This window comes from Trichechus manatus, unplaced genomic scaffold (genome assembly GCF_000243295.1).
Source record: "Trichechus manatus latirostris isolate Lorelei unplaced genomic scaffold, TriManLat1.0 scaffold00044, whole genome shotgun sequence".
Taxonomy (NCBI): domain Eukaryota; kingdom Metazoa; phylum Chordata; class Mammalia; order Sirenia; family Trichechidae; genus Trichechus; species Trichechus manatus.
In genome coordinates this window covers 12,274,088-12,295,672 of record NW_004443980.1, presented here as the reverse complement: position 1 = coordinate 12,295,672, position 21,585 = coordinate 12,274,088, and the positions used below count along the sequence as shown (strand labels likewise).

Below are 21,585 nucleotides of genomic sequence, written 5' to 3'. Positions count from 1 at the left end.
TGGAGGAAATGTAATATTAATTGAAAAATCCTTTTTTTTTTTTTTAAGAATAAAATTTTAGTTTCACTATTTTCTTTATGCTTTGGCTTTATTTTTCCACATACACACTGAAAAAACCATACTATGTTTTCCTTAAAAGCTACTAATTTCACTACAAATTTGTGTTTTCATTTAAAATGTGAATTGAATGACTCTCCTGAGAAGTATTTTAAAGAAACACCTTCTCTGTGTTCTCTTCTGTCTTCAAACGAAAGGAAGTGGTGTGAGGCTGCTCGAGTGGCATGGAGTCCCTGTCCTGACCATGACAAGAGGGTGCCAAGGGGTCTAAGGCAAAACCAGGTATAATTCTGCAGGTATTTATGACATATTACATTTTGGTCATTGCAGATAATTCATATCAAAACGGTAAACCACAGATAAAAACAGAAAAGAATGTGAAGCAATGTACGTTTTTGAATTGTTGCTGGAAAAAAAATTCATTTTCAGTCAAAACACAATAGTATTTCACCCCTTTGACATGCAGTTGGCTGCAAGTACAGGTAACTGGCTCCAAGAAACTTATGTATTCTTAAAGCTACCTAGTGTGGGTACTCAGGCCTAAAATTTGATAAAAGATATTCATAAGCCTTAAAGGAAGATACGTTTTAATTTCTTCTTTTCAAATTGGAGAAAAAGAAGCACGTGGTTTGTACCATTCTAGTAAAAAGAGAGTGGGTGAGAGGGGCAAGAAATCACGGGCAAAAGATTCTTTTATTTAACACACATGTACTGAATACTAGTACATGACATGCACTGTGCTAGGAGGAGAAAGGGTCACAAAGACCCATAAAACATACTTCTTTCCCTTAAGAGGCTTATCACTAAGCAAAAGATTTAGATTAGATGAGTGGATAGATTGATGGAAGGAAGGAAAGAAGGAAGGAAGGAGGGAGGGAGGGAAGGAGAGAGGATGGTTGTGTGGATGGATGGACAGACAGATATAGCATAAAGAGAGAATGAATGACTGAGCATGGTCTCTCAAAGGAAAGAAAGTGACAACAGTTAAAAATGAACCAAAAAAGAGATAAGTAGACTCCGGTTATGAATGTGAAGAAATGAACATGGTTCATTAATTGCTTTAATGTACAAAAAATTCTCATAGTGAATGAATGGAAAATGTAGCCTCATTTTAGTTGAGTCTTTTTTATGCAGCTGTCATGGCCTGAATTGTGCCCCCCACAAAATATGTGCCAACCTGGTTAGGCCATGATTCCTAGTATTGTGTGGTCGTCCTCCATTTTGCGATTGTAATTTTATGTTAAAGAGGATTACGGTGGGATTGTAACACCCTTACTAAGGTCATATCCCTGATCCAATGTAAAGGGAGTTTTCCTGGAGTGTGGCCTGCACCACCTTTTATCTTACAAGAGATAAAAGGAAAGGGAAGCAAGCAGAGAGTTGGGGACCTCATACCACCAAGAAAGCAGTGCCGGGAGCAGAGCGTGTCCTTTGGAGCCAGGGTTCCTGCGCTGAGAAGCTCCTAGTCTCGGGGAACATTGATGAGAAGGCCAACAGAGAGAGTAAGCCTTCCCCTGCAGCTGACACCCTGAATTTGGACTTTTAGCCGGCTTTACTGTGAGGAAATAAACTTCTCTTTGTTAAAGCCATCCACTTGTGGTATTTCTGTTATAGCAGCACTAGATGACTAAGACAGCAGCTAAGGTTAGCATTTAGTTGTTCCTTTATGACTAGTCAATTTCATTCAATGAAAAATACAATGGCACCCCCAAACCTGGCCTGCCCTTCATCAGTTATGGAAGAGAACAGGTAAGAGTACCTGAGGTATTCCTCCAAAACCTGTCAAAAATAGAGAGAACAGCCAAGGTATATTGTTCTGTAGAACTTAGCTTAGACCTTCTTCAAATCTCTGTTTGCTTGAACCATAAATCGAAAGGGCTGAACCAGATCAGGGTTGGCAGAAAGATTTCGTCAAGTATATATTGGTGTTGGCTGTTTAGAGGTGCTATGTTGAGATGTGAGGACACATCCTAGCTCAGTAAGAAGGATGGCTATGATAGATTAGTCATGTCTGTCATGAGCATGGAAATGGCATAAGACACAGTTGCTATCTGTGGAGCAGATCACTAAGGTTTAAATGAAATCTCTCTGACAACTACTAAAGCACTAAATACCGGTATAAACCAAAAAACCTAACCTGTGCCGTCAAGTCAATTCTGACTCACAGCAACCCTATAGGTCAGAGTAGAACTGCCCCATGGAGTTTCCAAGGAATGCCTGGTGGATTCAAACTGCTGCCCTTTCGGTTAGCAGCCACAGCACTTAACCACTACGCCACCAGGGTTTCCAAATATTGGTATAAGATTTCCCCCCAAAAAACCAAACCCATTGCTATCAAGTCAATTCTGACTCACAGAGACACTGTAGGATAGAGAAGAACTGTCCCATAGGGTTTCCAAGGCTGTAATCTTTATGGAAGCAGACTACCACATCTTTCTCCTATGGAGTGGCTGGTGGGTTTGATCCACTGACCTTTTGGTTAGCAACTGAGCACTTAACCACTGCGCCACCAGGGCTCCTTAGTATAAGTAAGATACTACTATCTAAAGTTCCTTCTCACTCCCAAATCATATGAGTTCTACTGAGTTGGTGCTATCTTCTTCCCAAAGAATGGATACCCTATTACAATGAATTCTTAATTATCCATATTTCAGATACTTTTGCCCAAAATCTTGCTTTCAGGTTCTCATTAACATGATCAGAACAAGCACAGCCCTATTTACACTGTTTCTTCCTAAGTGTGGAGCCCAGCAGGAGGCTGTTTAAAACGGAACACTTGGTTTACTCATTCAAAGGAGCCCATCACAGAGACAGTGCAAAAAGACTGCACAGATGCTGCATTGGTCCGAGAACAACAACAGCTCTGAGAAGGGAAGTAGGTGAGAAAATGTGCATTTCTGGTTCCTTCCTACTCATATTTTCACAGTTCCTAATTTTCTTTAAAGAACTTTAAGTTCAGAAATCAGATATAGCCATGATGAAAAGCAATTATAAACGAAAGCAAAACAAGGCCACTTATTTAGAATTGTAGATGGTCTGTACCTAATTGGAGTCCCTGGGTGGTGCAAATAGCTAAGCGTTGGGCTACTAACCAAAAGGTTGGCAATCAGAGCCCACCCAGAGGTGCCTCAGAAGAAAGGCCTGGTGATCTGCTTCCAAAAGGTCACAGCCGTGAAAACCCTATGGAACACAGTTTTACCCTGCAACACATGGGGTAACCATGCATTGGAGTCGACTTGATAACCATCTTTTTTTTTTCTTAGCATCTAAACTACTACTTATCTTCACTTTTGTCCCTGGTTACTCAGCAAATGCCACTCAGCAAAGCCCTGAAACTGGCCGGAATATATCTTTCCCTCTCTTGCAACTTGTTTCTTCAAAGCCTGGAATGATTAAAGTTCCTTATGAGGATTCTCCGAGATCACTCACATGGCTGTATGTGTGATTAACTCCGGAGGTGCCCTCTGGATCCATTAAAGAACAAATACACAAATAAACAAACAAAAACCACATCACCACCAAAAAGATTACCTTAATTATAGGCACCCTCCCTGCAGTTCCTGCTAAAGGGCCTGTTAAGAGTTACTATCTCACTTTATTTCCTTACTTCTTATAATCAAGGTATTAGCCAGATGCTAGTTACTTTAGCATTCTGCATATTAACAGCTTATGTTCTTGAATGTTAGGGTTTTTCTCAGACATCAGAGGATTTCAGAACTTTAAGGAAGCCTGGACACCCTACTTTGGCGGGTGGGCATAGTAAGAGCCTTGGAATTGGTGCCACTTGCCCACAGTCACTTAGCTCCACACGATGGAGCAAAGCAGACCTAACACCAAGTCCCCAGGCCCTGGGCCCTCTGCTTCCCTGTGTTGTTCTGATTGTTGTTTTCTGCTGCATGCTGCGCCCATCCCCTTGCTCCTGCAGAATCTCCCGACTGCCCTTCTCCTGGGCCAAGTCCCAGCAAGGATGACCCAGAAAATCCAGACAAGGATGAAATCATCGTTTCCCTCTATTATTTTTTCTAAATTGCCTTTTTCCTACCCATGACTAGGGAGTATTTTCTCACAGCTGGGGATGAACAAATTCAAAAAGGTGTTCTCAAATACATGCTTTCTGAGAGAGGCCACTAGCTTATCAAAATGTGTCTGGTTAGAACCTCATCAGCAATGATTCACTCTGTGCACGGGGTCCCCAGTGGAGACTCTAGTTGCCTCACGTTAGGGAGTTCAGGCCGATGTTTCCTGCTGAGATGGAATAAATGGCTAGGCTACATTAACTGACGGAGGTCACAAGGGTCCTATTCAGTGAAGTGAAGAATATTTCTTTGAAGATGCCCTCGTGGTTGGAAAGACTTAGTGGAACTTGAAGGCTACGTATGTCTCCTTTCCCTGTCCCTTTGCCTTGTAGGCATAAACTTTTGGAAGTAAAGTCTTAAGGTCAAAACTCTGTCTTCTAGGATAGCAAGCAAATGTCTGTGATGAGGAGGAAAACAGAGTTTATTACAGTTGAAGGATGTGTGTCTTGATGCCCAAGACATCTATTTTCAAGATAAAAACTGATTAAATGGGATTCTATACACAGTGCTTGAGCATAGTAGATACTCAATAACTGCTTTTTGAATCTGCATCCTGCGGTTACCTTTGAGGTACTTTTCTGTTTTGCTATTTTTACAAAAAAAAATTGAGCTGTAACCATTACTGAATGTTTTGATCAATGATTCTGTAGAAGAATCCTGATCAAAAGGGGGGAAATGCAGGACAGAATTTCTCATTCTCTTGAAATCCAGACTTTCTGGAGCCATAGAGGCTGTATGAACCCATGAAACTACTGCCCTGAGATGATCTTTAAACCCTAAACCAAAAACATACCTTGAAGTGTTCTTTAAACCGAACAGTTTATCTTAATTAGGAAAGAATGCTTTTTTTTGAGCATTGTGTTCTTTTAAAGAACTACCTATATGGGATCAAATTGACAACAGAAACTCAAAAGTGTAAATAGTAACCTTAGGGGGCAGTGAGTTTATTTTAATGGTGGAAGAACGATTTGGAAAAGCAGGGTGAGAATGGCTGCACAACTTGAAGAATATAATCAGTGTCGCTGAATTGTACATGTAGAAACGGTTGAATGGGTGTATGCTCTGCTGTGTGTATTTTCAACAACAACAAATAAAATAAAACAATTTATTAAAAAAGTTCAGTTGTAAAACTGCATTGTAGTTAAGACCACAGAAAGGTAGCATCAGAGAGCCTTCCCTACCCACTCCCAGGCCAAACCAAGTATTTTTTGGTCCCTCTCCCCTCAGCCCAGAACTTAAGTGCTTCAAGGAGTTGTGTTTCTCAAACTTTAGTTGCAATTTCCAGGGCCTCATTTTTCAGAAGGTCTGAAATAAGTCCAGGAATCTATGGTTTTTGTAAGCTCTCCAGCTGATCTAGGTGACTTGTGGAAAATATTTTAACTGAGACGGTCACAGAGCTATGGTTTATGGGGTGCGCAGGGTACAGTGGGTTGCCTCCTCGTGTTACAGGCACGTGGCTTAAAGAGAATAGCGTCACTGCTCCTAGAGCAGGAGAAGAGACAGGACAAGCGGATGAATTCTCACGAGGCAAAGTTGTCTTTTTTTCTCCCTTAAAGTACAAAGCCATCCACAGGTCACCCCTCTCCCTTCCTTAAACTGTCCTCAAATAAGGGCAGAGGAAACTAACATGTTTGGATCCTTACAAATATAAAATTCCATACTTTATATTACTGATTGTGGACACTGCAAGAGTTCCTTAATGCTGATGTTATTACCTGCCTCTTTATAGTCAAACTCAGAGAAGTTAAATGACTTGCGTAAGGTTACACAGCAAAGGCAAAGAGTCTGGATTCAAACCCAAGACCCTCAGGCTCTGTAGTCACTATCTACCTCTTGTAGAGACCAGTAAACTAGTTGCCATGGAGTCGATTCTGACTCATGGTGACCCCATGTGTGTCAGAGTAGAACTGAGCTCCATAGGGTTTTCAATAGTTCATTTTTTGGAAGTAGATCACCAGGTCTTTCTTCTGAGGTGCCTCTGGGTAGACTCCAATCTCCAACCTTTCAGTTAGCAGCCGAGCATATTAACTGTTTTTACCACCCAGGGACTCCTTGCAGAGACAGTCCCTTAATTTCTAAGATACTTTTTTTTTTTAAGCTAGGGAAAAATCCTGGATTCAAACCCAAGACCCTCAGCCACTATTATGTCTATAAGAGATAGTTCCTCAATTTCTAAAGAAAAAAAAATCTTTTTTCTTCTGTGAATATCAAGGAAAAGGTCCCTATCTATAGATGTTATCAGCTAATGCCCCCTCTCCTTTACACCTTCTTACCCTTCTGACTTCCTGCTTACCTCCACCAGCTCTTCCATCCAGGGAGCCCTGCTCTCTCTCCCTGCTCATCAGTCCCTCCCTGTTTGCACTGCTGCCAACCCCAGCCTGGAGGATTGCGTGGTCCAGCTCTGGGATCACTTTCCTGTAAATGCTCATATGCATCTTCTTTGTGCCCCTGTCAGCCACCTGGTGAAAAACAACCCAGATAAAGCCACTCCCCTTCTCTGCGCCTGCCCCTGGCAAGATGCACCCTGCTGGAGAAAACCCTGCAGGGCTTTCAACAGTGTTCAGCACTCTCACTGAATTTCTCACTCCCCAATGACTACCTTCAAGGATTTTCCCTCTTTCTCAAACTTTTCATTCCTCATCAACCCATTTAACCTTATTAGATGACCCTACTTCCTTTTCTGAGAAAACAGAATCTATCAGCCAGGAGTTCCCTCCATATATGGTGGCACAGTGGTTAAGCGTTCGGCTACTAACCAAAAGTTTGGCAGTTCAGATCCACCAGCTATCCCTTGGAAACCCTATGGGGTAGTTCTACTCTGTCCTATAGGGTCGCTATGAGTTGGAATGGACTTGACGGCAATGGGTTTGGTTTTTTTTTTTTTGGTTTATGTTACCTAATAGACAGTCCCACTCGCTCTGGATTCTGTACTTCCAGTGTATTGAGTATTTACGTTGATCTGAGTCCATCTTATCTGTGTTAATTACTAAAAAGTTCAAGTTTGTTTTTTTCTTTGGAAGAGCTTTCTCTACTTATTTTTAGGCTGAAGGGTATACCTTTTGCATATATTTATTATCATTTTTTGGCTATAGTCATGAATGTGAGGGAATGACCACCATGGTCTTATTTACAGCAGTCCGTTATATATTACCAATCTTTTCTGGTTAAACTTTAGTACAAATTCTAGGTCACTGTATGCCAAATCCTGAACCCTTAAGCCTTCATAGAAATCTCCAAATTTCAATCATAATAAAGGATATGCATAAAAATTAAATAATTGAAATATTTTTAATTTCAAAACAAAAAAAATCTCTATTACCACCCTGAATCATATATTTCCACCTAAGGTACTTTTTAAAAATAAGAATATGAATATAGGATTGGCCCGAGGCAAGAAATGTAAAGTAGAGAGGTTTTGCTTTAGTAGTTTCCCCCCAAATCCTGATGTAGTAGAAGCATATTAGTTAGACAGATCTGGATTTCAATTCTAGCACCGCCTCCTTCTACCTGGGTAATCTTCGGTAAGTTAATTAACATAACCTAGGTTCAGTTCCCTCATCTATGAAATGGGGTTAATAATATTTAACCAGAAGAGGATTAAATGAAGAAAGATATTTAGAGTGTTGGACACATATTAAACCAACAACCAAACCCACTGCTGTCGAGTTGATTCTGACTCATAGCAACCCTATAGGACAGAGTAGAATTGCCCCATTGGGTTTCCAAGGAGCAGCTGGTGGATTCAAACTGCCGACCTTCTGGTTAGCAGCCGAGCTCTTAAGCACTGTGTCACCAGGGCCCTGGACACATATTAGGTTCTCAATAATTGATAGATTTTATTATTGTCCTTTGCGGAAGAACAAATCAGTCTTAGAAGAAATACAACCAGAATGCTCCTTAGAAGCTCGTTTACTCTAGGCACATCATCAGGAAAGATGAATCACTAGAAAAGATGTTTGGTAAAGCAGAGGGTCAGTGAAAATAAGGAAAACCCTCAATGAAATGGATTGACACAACAGCCTCAACAATGGCTTCAAACACTTCAAAGATCATGGAGAGGGCGCAGGAGAAGACAGCCTTTTGTTCTAATACACATAAGGCAACCATGAGTTCTAGCTGCCTTCATGGCAACTGACAATAACATGATAAGGAGAGACATGAAAAATACAAAAAAAGAAGAAAGAAGATGTAATGTAGAAAGATAATGCTCAAATGTAAGAAAAAAAAAATCGCAGATGTCAAATAAGGGGGCTGATGGCTGTGGTCACCCTTAGTCCCTAACCATGATTAAAGACATAAAAGCTATACTTTAGAATGGTCTAAGGACCACGCATAAAACTGACTTTTCCAAATATTACACATCTTTATATAATTATTTATATGAATGAATCAAAGAATATATTCATTCAACTATATAGTTACTGAGTTCCCGTCTCTATATTTGCTGTAGAGGAAGTTCAAAGATGAACTAGATGTGGTTCTTGCCCACAGAAGTTCACACCTCAGCACAGTCTATTACATATATGATAAACAGATTATAAACGTACATAATGTATCTATAACTCAAGAACACAGTATGCAACATGTAGTAAATAATAAGGCTGCAGAATAATAAAAGGAAATAAAAGGAAGCCACTATGCAATTATTTCATATTTACACATAAAAGGCTTTCACAATAACTCAGAACAAAAATCCAGTATATAGTAATATGTGTCACACACACTCACTTACATCAGGATAGGAACAGTCAAACTAATTTTCATATGGGAATTTAACTGTTTGCCTTTTCTTCCTATTCCCTGCTGCATCAGAATGACTCAGTCCACTCTAGGGGGATGGTACAATTCTCCAATGTGGAATGCAAATACTTCCCCTCATCTTACAGAGCTATTAAAGATATTGAAGCTTCTCTACTCTACAGGGGAAAAAAAGGAAAGCAAAAAATTAGGGAATGTGTGTGTTTGTGATATGCACATACACACATTATAGATCTTTAAGTAATACGTATACATTTAATGTATCTATACATATGTAGGGAACCCTGGTGGCACAGTGGTTAAGAGCTATGGCTTCTAACCAAAAGGCCAGCAGTTCAAATCTATCAGGCACTCCTTGGAAACCCTATGGGGCAGTTCTACTCTGTCCTATAGGGTCGCTATGAGTCAGAATCAACTTTATGGCAACATATGTAAAAATACATACAATTATTTTAAAATATGTTCTTTAGTTTTGGTATAGCAGGTAAGAAAGTAACTCAGATAACTCAAAAGGCTAATGACTAGTACATACACCAGAGAATGAGAGACCGAATAAAGACTAAGCTAACCAAGAGCTGGAAAGTAGTATAAAATTTCAAATGTATTTGTTGTGGCCTACACAGAAAGAAAAAAATTAGGCATTGATAACTTTGACAAAGTTAATCTAATGTGAAGCAAGTAAGTTTCTGTTCTTCATTCCATGGAAAAGAAAAATGACTACATTTCAAATGACCATTTTATATTATGTAAGCACTTGACAAGGCATTGCATTTTATAACATCTTTAGTCAACAAGGATGTAGGCTGCTGTCATTTGTGTAGAGTTATTTGAGGACAAGCCTTGATTTGTTTTAAGTCATGTCAAATGCCTTCTATAGTACATGGTACAGGCAGAAGCAATTATTTTCGGAAACAATTTTCTACAAATTCTCTTATTGGCAGACGTGCTATAGACACAAAGACATCATGATCACAGCATCGGAATGAAAGCCCCAAGAGGGCACCTGTGCCGCCAGCACCTAGAGCAATGGCTGGCTCATAGGAGGTGTTCAGTACCCTAGTCGTACACAAATATATCCAGTCCGTCTACGTGACACCATCTCCACTACTGTCTCTGTCGTTCCAGCCTCCATCATCTTCTTTTGGACCTTCAGCAGCCTTCTAAATGTAAATCAGTCTCCTCTCTCGCCATTCTTCCATCCAGTCCCTATATAACTGGGGTGATCATTGTTTTAAAAAACAAGTCAGAGGTCACTTCCCTGCTTAAAAGCCTTCAGTAGCTCATATTTCAAATAAAATCAGTACTCTTTACTTTGGCAGGCATGATCTGGCCCCAGTGACCCTCTCCCAGTTCATCTTCAGCACCAACCAGCCAATGGTACCCCATCCCAACCACCACCTCCACTCACATAGACTGGCCTTTCGCTTCTTGAAAGAGCTAAGCTCCTCTCGCTTCATGCCCTTGCACAAGCCATTTTCTGTTCTTAGAATTCTCCCATCTTTTCAAAGTCCTCTTTTCTTCCTGCTCTTCCCCTCTGCTACTTGGCCAGTTCTAATCCATCCTTCACGCCTTAGCCTAACTATTACCTCTTTGGAGGAGGAGCCTTTTCTGAACCACCCCTCAATACAAGTCAGGCTCCCCACCCTGCTCATGCAGCACCCCACAATTGTAAATAAATAATTTCTTTGTACAATTATTTGGAAAAGCTCTGCTTTTTTAGAAATAAGTATGCTCCATAAAATCACCACCTGTCTGTTGTGTGAATTGCTGTTTCTCTATGCCTTGTAGAAGGTGCTGTACATTTTAAACCATCAGTAATATTGTGGTGAATGAAAAAATATACCAATGTACTGCCCTGACATCCTGGGGAGAAAAGGGTAAATAACTGTGCAAAGTGTAAAGGGTCTGTCAGAAATCTATGAAATCAGGTACATAAATTGTGAAACATAAGTCAAGGGCCTATTTGTTTTCTAACACTTGATGATGAGAACTCTTTAGGTGAGATGGAAAATAAAAACAAGGAGAACTATAAGTGCCATCTTTTAGAGAGACCCACCACTATACAGCAAGCTATCTGCATCCCCTTAATCATACCTGTGTCAGAGAGTGCCACCTTTAATATCTGAAGTGACTAAAGAAAGGAAGGTTACTGGTTTGAGTATTATTTTTGTTTTAAAAATGAATATGTGGGATGGCTTATCAGCAGACTGTTCTTCTCAGTGTCTCTGTAAAGTGAAGAGTGAGTTCAGGCACAGATTCACATCCTACATGTTTGAGCTATGACCACTTCTCTTTATTTCAAACCTTGGAACCCAGTAGTGGGCAGAAATGTAGTGGGTCAAAGAGGGGAAATGGGGAGATTTGGAGACACAACTGGAGGCCAGGCTGACACCTGTGTGAACAGCTGAGGGACTGGTCCTAATTTCACAGCAGAAGGATGGTGGGGCAGAAAGGTCCCTGGCGCGCCAATGGCCATCCATGTGCTGATGCCCGCCAAAGCTACCTCTTCGTCCATGCTTCTTCCCTGAGCTCTAGACCCAAAAATCTGACTACTTACCACATGTTTGCTTTCAACAGGTTCTTCAAAGTAGTCAACACATCCAAAAGGAAACCCACTATCCTTCCACACCCCCTCCTGCTCTTATTGTCCAGCCTCCCCATTTTCAAGTCTAGAAACCCAGGGGTCATTGTTGGCTCTTCCATCTCCTAACATTCTACAAAGAATTAGTCAACAATTCCTGCTGCTTCTACATCTAAAGGTCCCACGAGTCCCTTCACTTCTCTCCATCTTCACCGCTGTGATTTTCGTTATTGCCATTATTATCTCTCATCTGGGTACCTGCTACAGCCTCCCATCTGCTCTCCTATGGTCAACCTGTCCATACGCCAAAGGTTCTCTGTAGGACTCAAAACACTGCTCTGTAAAAAAACAACTGTAGTCATACTACTCTCCTACTTAATATTCTTCAATGACATCCTACAGAACCATTTATCTATGAGAAGCATACCACTTATGTTAATTTATATTTACTTATTTACTCTTTCTTGTTTCTTCCACTAGACTCTAAAACATGAGGGTAGGGTCTATGTCTTGTATTCCCAGTATTCAGCACATCATCTGGCTTAATAAATCCCAGTTAAAAGAGTGATGCTTGAGGAGATGCAAGAATTTGACAAATGCCTCTTCGTACTCGGGCTTATTAAAGAGGATAAAGGTGTTCCTGGGAGGATTAAACAACCCAAGAAGGAAACTAGAAAAAAATATTCAGAGGATGCAGAGAAGAACTGAAATGAGTTTAGGCAACAGTGAATGGGCGAGGGTAATGAAGAGGATGCAGACGAGGCTGTAAGCCATCTAAGCCTTTTCATGAGTTATAAGGCTAAGCGCTTCTCGTGGTAGCAAGAAACAAAGGCGGTGACGGTGGTGAATCCAGAGCTTCTGAAGAAGAAATAGCAAGGCATAAATCAAGGAACAATTAAGAGGGCTAACAGAAACCAAATCAAACCTGTTGCTGTCGAGTTGATTCCAACACATGGCAACCCCAAGTGTTTCAGAGTAGAATTATGCTCCATAGGGTTTTATGGAGATTAAAAAACCAAAAAACCAAATCTGTTGCCATCGAGTTGATTTCGACTCATGGCGACCCTAAAGGACTCAGTAGAACTGCCCCATAGGGTTTCCAGGGAGCAGCTGGTGGATTCTAACTGCGACCCTTTACATGGCTGTATGGAAGTAGCTAGGCCAGGCCTTTCCTCTGCTGCACTGCTGGGTGCATTTACACGGCCATCTTTTAAATGTGAAGAAGTCTTTTATTGGCTCCAAGTTAACCACTGATGAGGGATGTGGCACTATCTCGTATATAGCTCTTATGTAGCTAATAGGGAGGTGTGATGGCCTTTTGGAACGTGTATCTGATATATGACAAATGGCATGCTAAGAAATTTGGGGCAAAAGTTGTGTGTCAACTTAAAGTCAATAGCTAAGGAAAGGACTGCTGACATTAGGAAAGAAATTTAGAAAAGAAAAAGATACAATCTCACAGCCAGAGAATACCCAGGAAGCATTACCAGTTCCCATACCAGCCTGGGCAAGAAACTTAAAACCTGGGGACTCAGCTGCTGCTTTTCAACTGTCTTTCCAGTTGGTGATTATAACTTTGGAAAAGAAACCAGGGTGTAGAGAAAGAGAGCAGCTGGTCACCCAGATGGTGTCAAAGCTCAGGATCTGATATTCTGGATTTTGGCTTATGACACCCAAGTAGAGGCTCCTGGAAAGGGACAACGTGTATCGTAGAAAACAGCAAGGAAGGGTTCAGGCAACATCTGACCACAGGAGCATTCATTTGAAACTTGAGATTAGGGAGTGACACTAAACAAAACTCTAAGTCACACAGAGGATTTCATACAGAGCACAGAAAGATGGACTGGAGTGGAGAAAGATCTCCACAATGGAGAGGAAAAATCTGCTTTGGATGGTTATATTCTAGTGTTTCATGAGATGTTATTGAGTATTCTTTTAACAGTTAAATTCAGTTTGGGGAATACTACATACTAGATCCTACTCTTCAAAACTTCTCACTGCACATTAGCATAATAAAGACAGAAAACCAACTCTACAGAAAGCAGCCTAACTGTGTATAACCCAGAGTTTGCCACAGTTGTTAGGCCACTTCAATTCTTATATAGCATCTACCCTACCGAACAATAACTATGGGGCACCAATGTTCCAATGGACCAGTTCAGAAAACCTGACTTATAACAATGCACAAAGTATTGATAATAAAAATAAATATTAAAAAAAAAAATCCACAAAGTTAAAACAAAATTTGGAGAATAAAATAAACATAAAACAATAATACACGGAGGTAAATAGTATCTTTTGATAAACCAAGACTTTGGAAGATGGAATTTAGGGCTTGGGCATAACAATGTAATGGTATGTTTTAGATAAGAGAAGTAAAGTCAATGTAATGATCTTAAGTAGCACTTTATACGAAAAAGGTAAACATGGAAATTCATAAAACTGGGAATGGAATCATAGTGGAGACCATCTGGGTGAAGATAAAAGGGGAGAAAAGTAGAAGTGGTATTATTGTGGGCATACAAAACAATACGGCAGAAAGGCATGATATGACAGCAGTAAGTGATCTGATTTCCTGGGAAATTCTTTTGATAAAATAGGAGGACATGAACAATGTGTGTCTTGCTTTGCTGATAATTTTAATCTCTCAATAAATTGAAGAAGCAGTGAGGAATGGGATTTAGTGTCAGTTTAATTTTAACAAATATGGGAAGAGTGGCTGGTCATTTAGAAATATCAGAAAGTTTGGGAGAAAGCCAAGTGCTCATAAAATCCAGCCTCTCCATAATCCTGTCAGAGATGTTTTAGAGAGGATTTCTTGGAAGGAAGTTTACACTAAATAATCTTCAAGTCCCTTCTGAACATTAAAGATTGCCTCTAACAGTTTACAGCCATACTGAAGGAACCGGAGAGGGGGCTGAGATACAGCTGAGTAGGAAGCAGCCTACTATGGTTAGGCTGAAAAGAAACAACAGGTACAGTGAAAATGGCATAAGATACTTCATATAAATATACTGTAAAGCTATGAGAATTGAAACAATGTGGTGCTGGAATAGAAATAAACAGATGAGTAGTACAGAATAGATAATCCAGAAATTAATTTAATTTCTGATAAAAGGGGGTGAATCAATGGGACATGGAAAATTGGGAATATACATACAATTCCTAGAGTACAAAAAAATCTTTCTGTACTTAGAAGTACGACAAAGAACTCATAAATGAAAAATTAAACAAATTTTTTAAAAATTGAAAATAAAGAACCAACACTGAGATAAAAAACAGACTAGATAAACATTTTTGGGAAATATGAATTCCAAGGATTAAAATGCATAATGAATGATGGATCAAAGAGAAACGGAAAAGAAAATAACCAAGAACTCTATTTGATAAATGGATATAATAATGAGAATAATCTATTTACAGAGGCAATATGAGTAGAAAATGATGGTGAAAAAGGGAAAAATTAAACAAGGCTATTTATAAGATAATTTGAGATAAAATAAGATGCCATCTTTGCCTATCAAATTAGTAAATTTTAAATATATATGTACATTTTGGAAATTGATTGCTCGATATTTAACAAGAATCTTTAAAATGTTCATTTCTTTTGACCTACTAATTCTACATCTAGGATTCTATCCAAAGGAAATAATTTTAATGCTGAAAAGCTCTTTGCATAAAAATGTTCATGGTACTGGGGAAGCCAGCACAACTTGTACAAGGAAAGGTCATGGAAAGCTCCACAGACACATCCAAACTCCCTGAGGGACCAAATTGCTGGGCTGAGGGCTGTGGGGACCATGTTCTCAGGGAACATCTAGCTCAATTGGCATAACATACTTTATAAAGAAAATTTTCTGCATTCTACCTTGGTGAGTAGCATCTGGGGTCTTAAAAGCCTGTGAGCAGCCATCTAAGATACTTTATTGGTCTCACCCCTTCGGGAGCAAGGGAGAATGAAGAAAACAAGATACAAGGAAAAGATTAGTCCAAAGGACTAATGGACCACAACTACCACGGCCTCTACCAGACTGAGTCCAGTACAATTAGAAGGTTCCTGGCTACCACCACTGACTGCTGTGACCGGGATCACAACAGAGCTGGAGAAAAATGTAGAACAAAATTCTAACTCATAAAAAAACACCAGACTTACTGGCCTGACAGAGACAGGAGAAACCCCAAGAGTTTGGCCCCCGGATACCCTTTTAGTTCAGTAATGAAGTCACTCCTGAGGTTCACCCTTCAGCCAAAGATTGGACAGCCCCATAAAACAAAACAAGACTAACGGGGCACACACCAGCCCAGGTACAAGGACTAGAAGGCAGGAGGGGGCAGGAAAGCTGGTAATAGGGAACCCAAGGTCAAGAAGGGAGGGTGCTGACATGTCGTGGGGTTGTTAACCAATGTCATAAAACAATATGTGTACTAACTGTTTAACGAGAAACTATTTGTTCTGTAAACTTTCATCTAAAGTACAATAAAAAAAATTAAAAAAAAAATTCATTGTAATGTTATTTAGAGAGAGGGAAAGGAAAGAATAAGAGCTAATATTTAATGAATGCTTATTACGTACAGGCACTATGCAAACCATTTTATGTAAGTTATATTTAAATCCCACAACAGTCCCATGGAATAGATACTATCACCATTTTACAGAAAAAAGAACATGGTCAGAGAGATTAAATTCTCCAGAGAAACCTGGCTATTAAGAGTGAAAAAATGGAAAGAGCATAAATGTAAAGAGAAGAATGTTTACGTAAACAAGAACAGATGTATTTGATAGACTATTTAAAATTTTTAATATAAAATGTAAACACAACTTAGGATAAGATGTTAACACAAATGCATACACTAAAATTTTAGTTTTATATTTAATATGATTTTATACTTAAAATGATGAAAATTTTCTATTTAATATGATTAAAAATATCTTAATAGAAAAAAGACTGGAAGAAAATACACAAGCACACAAAACAAAACAGAATTTGGCTCTGAAATAGCGTCAACAAATGTAGTCGTCTGGCGGCCTTGAGAACACAGCAACCACTTAACAAGTTGCTGTCAAGTTGACTTCAACTTGTGGTGACTTCATGTGTGTCAGAGTAGAACTGTGCTCCACTGGACTTTCAATGGCTCATTTTTGCAGAAGTAGCTCACCCGGCCTTTCTTCTGAGGCATCTCTAGGTGGACTTGAATCTCCAACCTTTTGGTTAGCAGGCGAGCACATTAACTGTTTGCACCATTCAGGGACTCCAAGAACAAAGCAAAGGACAGTTAAACAGGCAGGCTGAGGATGATGAAGGAAAGCCTAGCAAGACCCTGAAAGGCTCAAAAGCAGTTTAAGCAGTTTGGCTAATGCAGGAGATAGAGAACGTAATTCAGGGTAGATACGCTAAATCTTCTATAACGAGTAGGGCTGCAATTCTTTTCATGGTAAGTTGCAGGAAAAATCATAAATTGGTCATGGTTAAGCTGTCAGAAGACTCAAAATCATAAGAAAAAATAATGAATTGTTGAGGTTGTGGCTGACTCTGGGAGTCGCATGATGTTTTCTGAGAGAAGGAGGAGGTGGAGACGAGGAGTAAAGTCATTTCTGCTCTGTGAATATTTCAATTAGGCAGCTAGGAAAATTTGGGTGGAAAAATACAAATCTTTACTCTCAAGTTATTGGAAGGAAGTATCTATCTAGATTAGCTTTAGGGAAAATGGGTTTGGAGAAACACATGTTCCAATCATAGAAAATGACCTTTTTGTGCACACACACACACATATACACATATCCCGCAGAAGACGAATCTCCAATTGTATAAATTTTATAGCATTTTGAAGAACTTTATAAATATCCCAAGTATGATGTTTTATAACTTAATCTTTCAGTCTTTACTTTTTCTCTGTCTCCTACTCTCCTCTCCTCTCCTCATGTTCTTTTTCTTGTTTTATTGAAAACAGAAACCATATATGTGTGTGTGCGTATGTACATATATACACACATAAATGTACACATATGTACATATACACAGATACATGTACACATACACAAACATTACTAGAGCCAGTTTGTAGTTTTTCATCTATGGCTATTACTGACAAAAAAAAAAAAAAAAAGGCAGCCGAAGGCTTGGATAACTCTCACAGGGTGCACGGGTCTGTAGGTATGGAGCTCAGGGACTCTCCAGAGGCAACTAGTTTCTCCTTATCTACATCACCTACTCTCAGCTCACTTGACAGTCACAAGTGAATTGCTCTTCCTTCATTATAACGATATCAACTGACTGTCTACCTCTCCAAATACACTGCAAAGTCTGAGAGGTCAGGGACCCATGCCTATTCTGTTTAGCTGGAGCCCCTACACCAAGATAGGACCTTAGCAGATATTTCTTGAATGAATAAATAAGTGAGTGAGTGAATATGCAAATTCTATGTATCTCTCCAGACATAGCTCAATTCCCACCCTCTTGATAACATCTTCCCTCAGAGCCCCACTGATTGACCCTTCTGGAAATTACTACATTACTAGTCTGCACGATTACTTAACACCTGACTCTACACACTGATTTTACACTAATTGTTTTCGGTTGCAGATATGCTCCTCCAAGACACTTACATATATATATATTTATTCTATTTCAGAAAGCACATGTCACAGGGCATGCGGAAAATTCTCAATTATGAAATATTTAACATCTACTTTGCGATATTTCTAAACATTTCCTCTATCTAATACATTGAATTATGATTCCAAAGTGTGGTGGAAAGAAAATGTGGTGTTTAGTGTTAGTTGCGCTGGGTTTCTAGCTCTGCCACTTTGATGCTGGAAGTCAGCTGGCCTCTGGTCCTCTGTTTCCCCACTTGTAAAATGGGAACAATAACAAGAGCAACAAAAACAATAAATATCTACCAATCTCAAAGGAAGACTGTGGAATCAAATGGGATAATGTACCTGACAGAGTGTTCCAAATTGGAAAGACAACGTTAGCCATTCTACTTACCAATTAAAAAAATGCAATTGATGTTGTAAAGCTACAGAAGATAGATATTGTGTATAGCAGTAACAGTAAGGGTGGATTTTTCTGAGAACAGCTACTAGGCAGAAGACCAAGGTAAGGAGGAAAAGCATCCCAAGCATAACCTGCCAAACATACCCCAGTCATAAATCAAAGGCCATGCTCAACACTTGCTGTGTGCAGAGATTACTGGGCACCTGTCACCCACACCCCTTCGCATGGCTGCAAGCATCTTCAAACCCAGGAGACAGCTTACCAGACACGAGCTGCTGTCCAGGCAACCCCACGGGAACCATGCCCAAGTTATTCATGGCTGTGGCCCAGGCTGTGGAATCTGTCACGGACATGTTGAGCTGGGTCGTGTCTATTGCTATACTCCCCAAACCATCGGCTGCTGTGGAAGAAACAAGTTATGACTTAGCGTCAGTAGGCAAGAGTGTTTGTTTTAAAGGAAATTGCGTTTCCAGAGATGCGAAGCTTCATTTAGCACACCCCCAAACCACACAAAAATAAAGCACTGGAATCTACAGCAATGTTTTCTCCAGACATAAGCAGAAAGAGTTGCTGAATACATTCTGGGAGGAAACTTAATGACATGTACTTTATATTATACAAGCAAGCCATTAAAGAGGCACCATGGGAAAAAAAAGTGGAAGAATTGTTTTCCTTCTCCCAGTGAAACAGCATTAGTTAAGTTATAAGGTCGAGAGGCAAAGCAGGAATACTCTCTTGATAAAACAAGTCAGCTAGCTTAGAGGACTAAAAACAAATAAATGCTTCTTTGCCAAGTGTATTTCTGCAGCAGGCATGACTTCTAACTATCTGATAGACTCTCAAAAAAAAAAAAAAAAACTTGTCTAGTAGTGACACTGGTCCTGACGGAATTCACCGTGTGACCTTGTGACATATTGCCTCCTTTACAAACTTTCTAAAATCATTACATTAGGAAAACACAGGTGTCTACCTAAGTGAGTTTTCCAAAATATTTATTATAATCACAGACTCCCATCAAAACAACGTAAATAATTAAAGAAAACAAATAGCACAGAGCTGAAAGCAGCAAAATGCGTTGAATTTGACTTAATGCTCTCTGAGTTTCACTAGCTCTGTTTTCACTAGGCTGACTGTTAAGGGCCACAGGCACCAGATTCCTGGCTGGGCAAGCTGGTTCCACGATGGACTCAAAATGCTTTGTTGGGTCCTGTGCCAGCCACCGACATTTACCTGCAGCCATCATCTGAGGAAGCACCTGGGGACACTGGGTGATGCTCTCGAGTCCACCCGCATCTACTACTAAATCAGGAGCAGCCTGAGAAGCCGGGGCACTGGGATGGCTGAGGGCAGGCTCCCCACGGGGATCATCGGGTTCTGCAAAAGGGGAAAGCAGTGTGATAAGAAACGGTGATAGTGAACTGACAGAGCCTGCGAAGGATAAGCTGTTGTCAATTTAAAACACACACACGTACAAAAAACAAAACAAGCCAACAAAGAACAACTTCCAGTCATGGGCAGGGAAAGGAGACTGCTTCCCATCCGTGCGCTGTCCTGTGGCTCAGTTTTGGGCTGTGAGATGAGTGGGTCAACCCACCTAGGCCAGGGCTGGCTGAACGGACAGCATCGTTTGTGAGTGTGGCAAATGCCTTGCCTCCAACTGAACAGGCTTCACAAATGGGGTCTTATCAGTCCCAGCACAGCCTCTTCTACACACTTACACATCAGTGGAGAGGGCAGACTCAGAAATGAATATGATTTTTTGAAGTTAAAAATTAACCGATGTGATTTTGGAAGACGGTTGTCTGTGAAATGTATTCAGAGAGGGGAAAAAGAAAAATAGAAAGGAGGAAGAAAAAAGCAAGAACCCATTCATCCAGAGGCTGGTTAAGGAGTGCACCCAAATTACAACAGTCAGCAAAGGCGAAAAGGAAAGAATGACATGCTGTCCACAAAAGATCTACAGGATGTTAGGGAAACAAAGGAAATGCATTTGTTTTTCGACTCTGTGGGAAGATAAATGTTAATTGTTCACAACGAGGTTTGGTCTGAATTTCCCCTAGAACGGCACAGCACATACATACCTGTGTATATATATATATGTATGTATGTATTTAACCTTTTAAAAGCACTTTTCTAATAAAAATAACAAAAAAAATTAAATAAAGTTACAAAGCGTCTCTCTATATCACATTATTTGTAAAATTTTATGCCTTCTCTCCACCCTTAAAAATGCAGAAACACATAACATTCATGTATACACACTTTAAATGTACTTTCAACAGTTCAAAACTTGAAGACAAAACATATGACCTAAATGCGTGGCCTGGCAAGTTGGAATTTTAAGCAGATTCAACATAAAAACCAAGTAAAAATATTTATTTTTTATTTAGGTATACATTTAGAAATTTTTCTAAACCATTATTTCTGCTAAGTGTCATGGTTATTTTATTTTTTTATTGTACTTTAGATGAAGGTTTACAGAACAAATAGTTTCTCATTAAACAGTACACATACTGTTTTATGACAATGGTTAACAATCCCACGACATGTCAACACTGTCCCTTCTCAACCTTGGGTTCTCTATTACCAGCTTTCCTGTCCTCTCCTGTCTTCTAGTCCTTGTCCCTGGACTGTTGTGCCCCATTAGTCTAATTTTGTTTTATGGGGCTGTCCAATCCCCGGCTGAATGGTGAACCTCGGGAGTGACTTCATTACTGAGCTAAAAGGGTATTCAGGGCCCATACTCTTGGTGTTTCTCCCATCTCTGTCAGGCCAGTAAGTTTGGTCTTTTTTTGTGAGTTAGAATTTTGTTCTACATTTTTCTCCAGCTCTGTCCGAGACCCTCTGTTGTGATCCCGGTCAGAGTAATCAGTCGTGGTAGCTGGGCACCATCTAGTTGTACTGGACTCAGTCTGGCAGAGGCCATGGTAGTTGTGGTCCATTAGTCCTTTGGACTAATCATTTCCTTGTGTCTTGTTTTCTTCATTCTCCCTTGCTCCCTTAGGGGTGAGACCAGTGAAGTATCTTAGATGGCTGCTCACAGGCTTTTAAGACCCCAGATGCTACTCACCAAGGTAGAATGTAGAACATTTTCTTTATAAACTATGTTATGCCA

The 21,585-nt window shown here is 39.9% G+C and overlaps 1 protein-coding gene across 1 annotated transcript in view; it reads right to left on the bottom strand.

Moving 5' to 3' along the window:
- The window catches only part of ENOX1 (ecto-NOX disulfide-thiol exchanger 1), a 331,173-nt gene that overhangs the window by 229,096 nt on the left and 80,492 nt on the right, over positions 1-21,585 (bottom strand). Inside the window, exons 2-3 of the mRNA XM_004376606.2 lie at positions 19,701-19,844; positions 18,733-18,870 (exon numbers count right to left, since the gene is read on the bottom strand). Of these exons, the coding sequence (XP_004376663.1) occupies positions 18,733-18,870; positions 19,701-19,713 (151 nt within the window). The 5' untranslated portion in view covers positions 19,714-19,844. The remainder of the gene's footprint in view (positions 1-18,732; positions 18,871-19,700; positions 19,845-21,585) is intronic.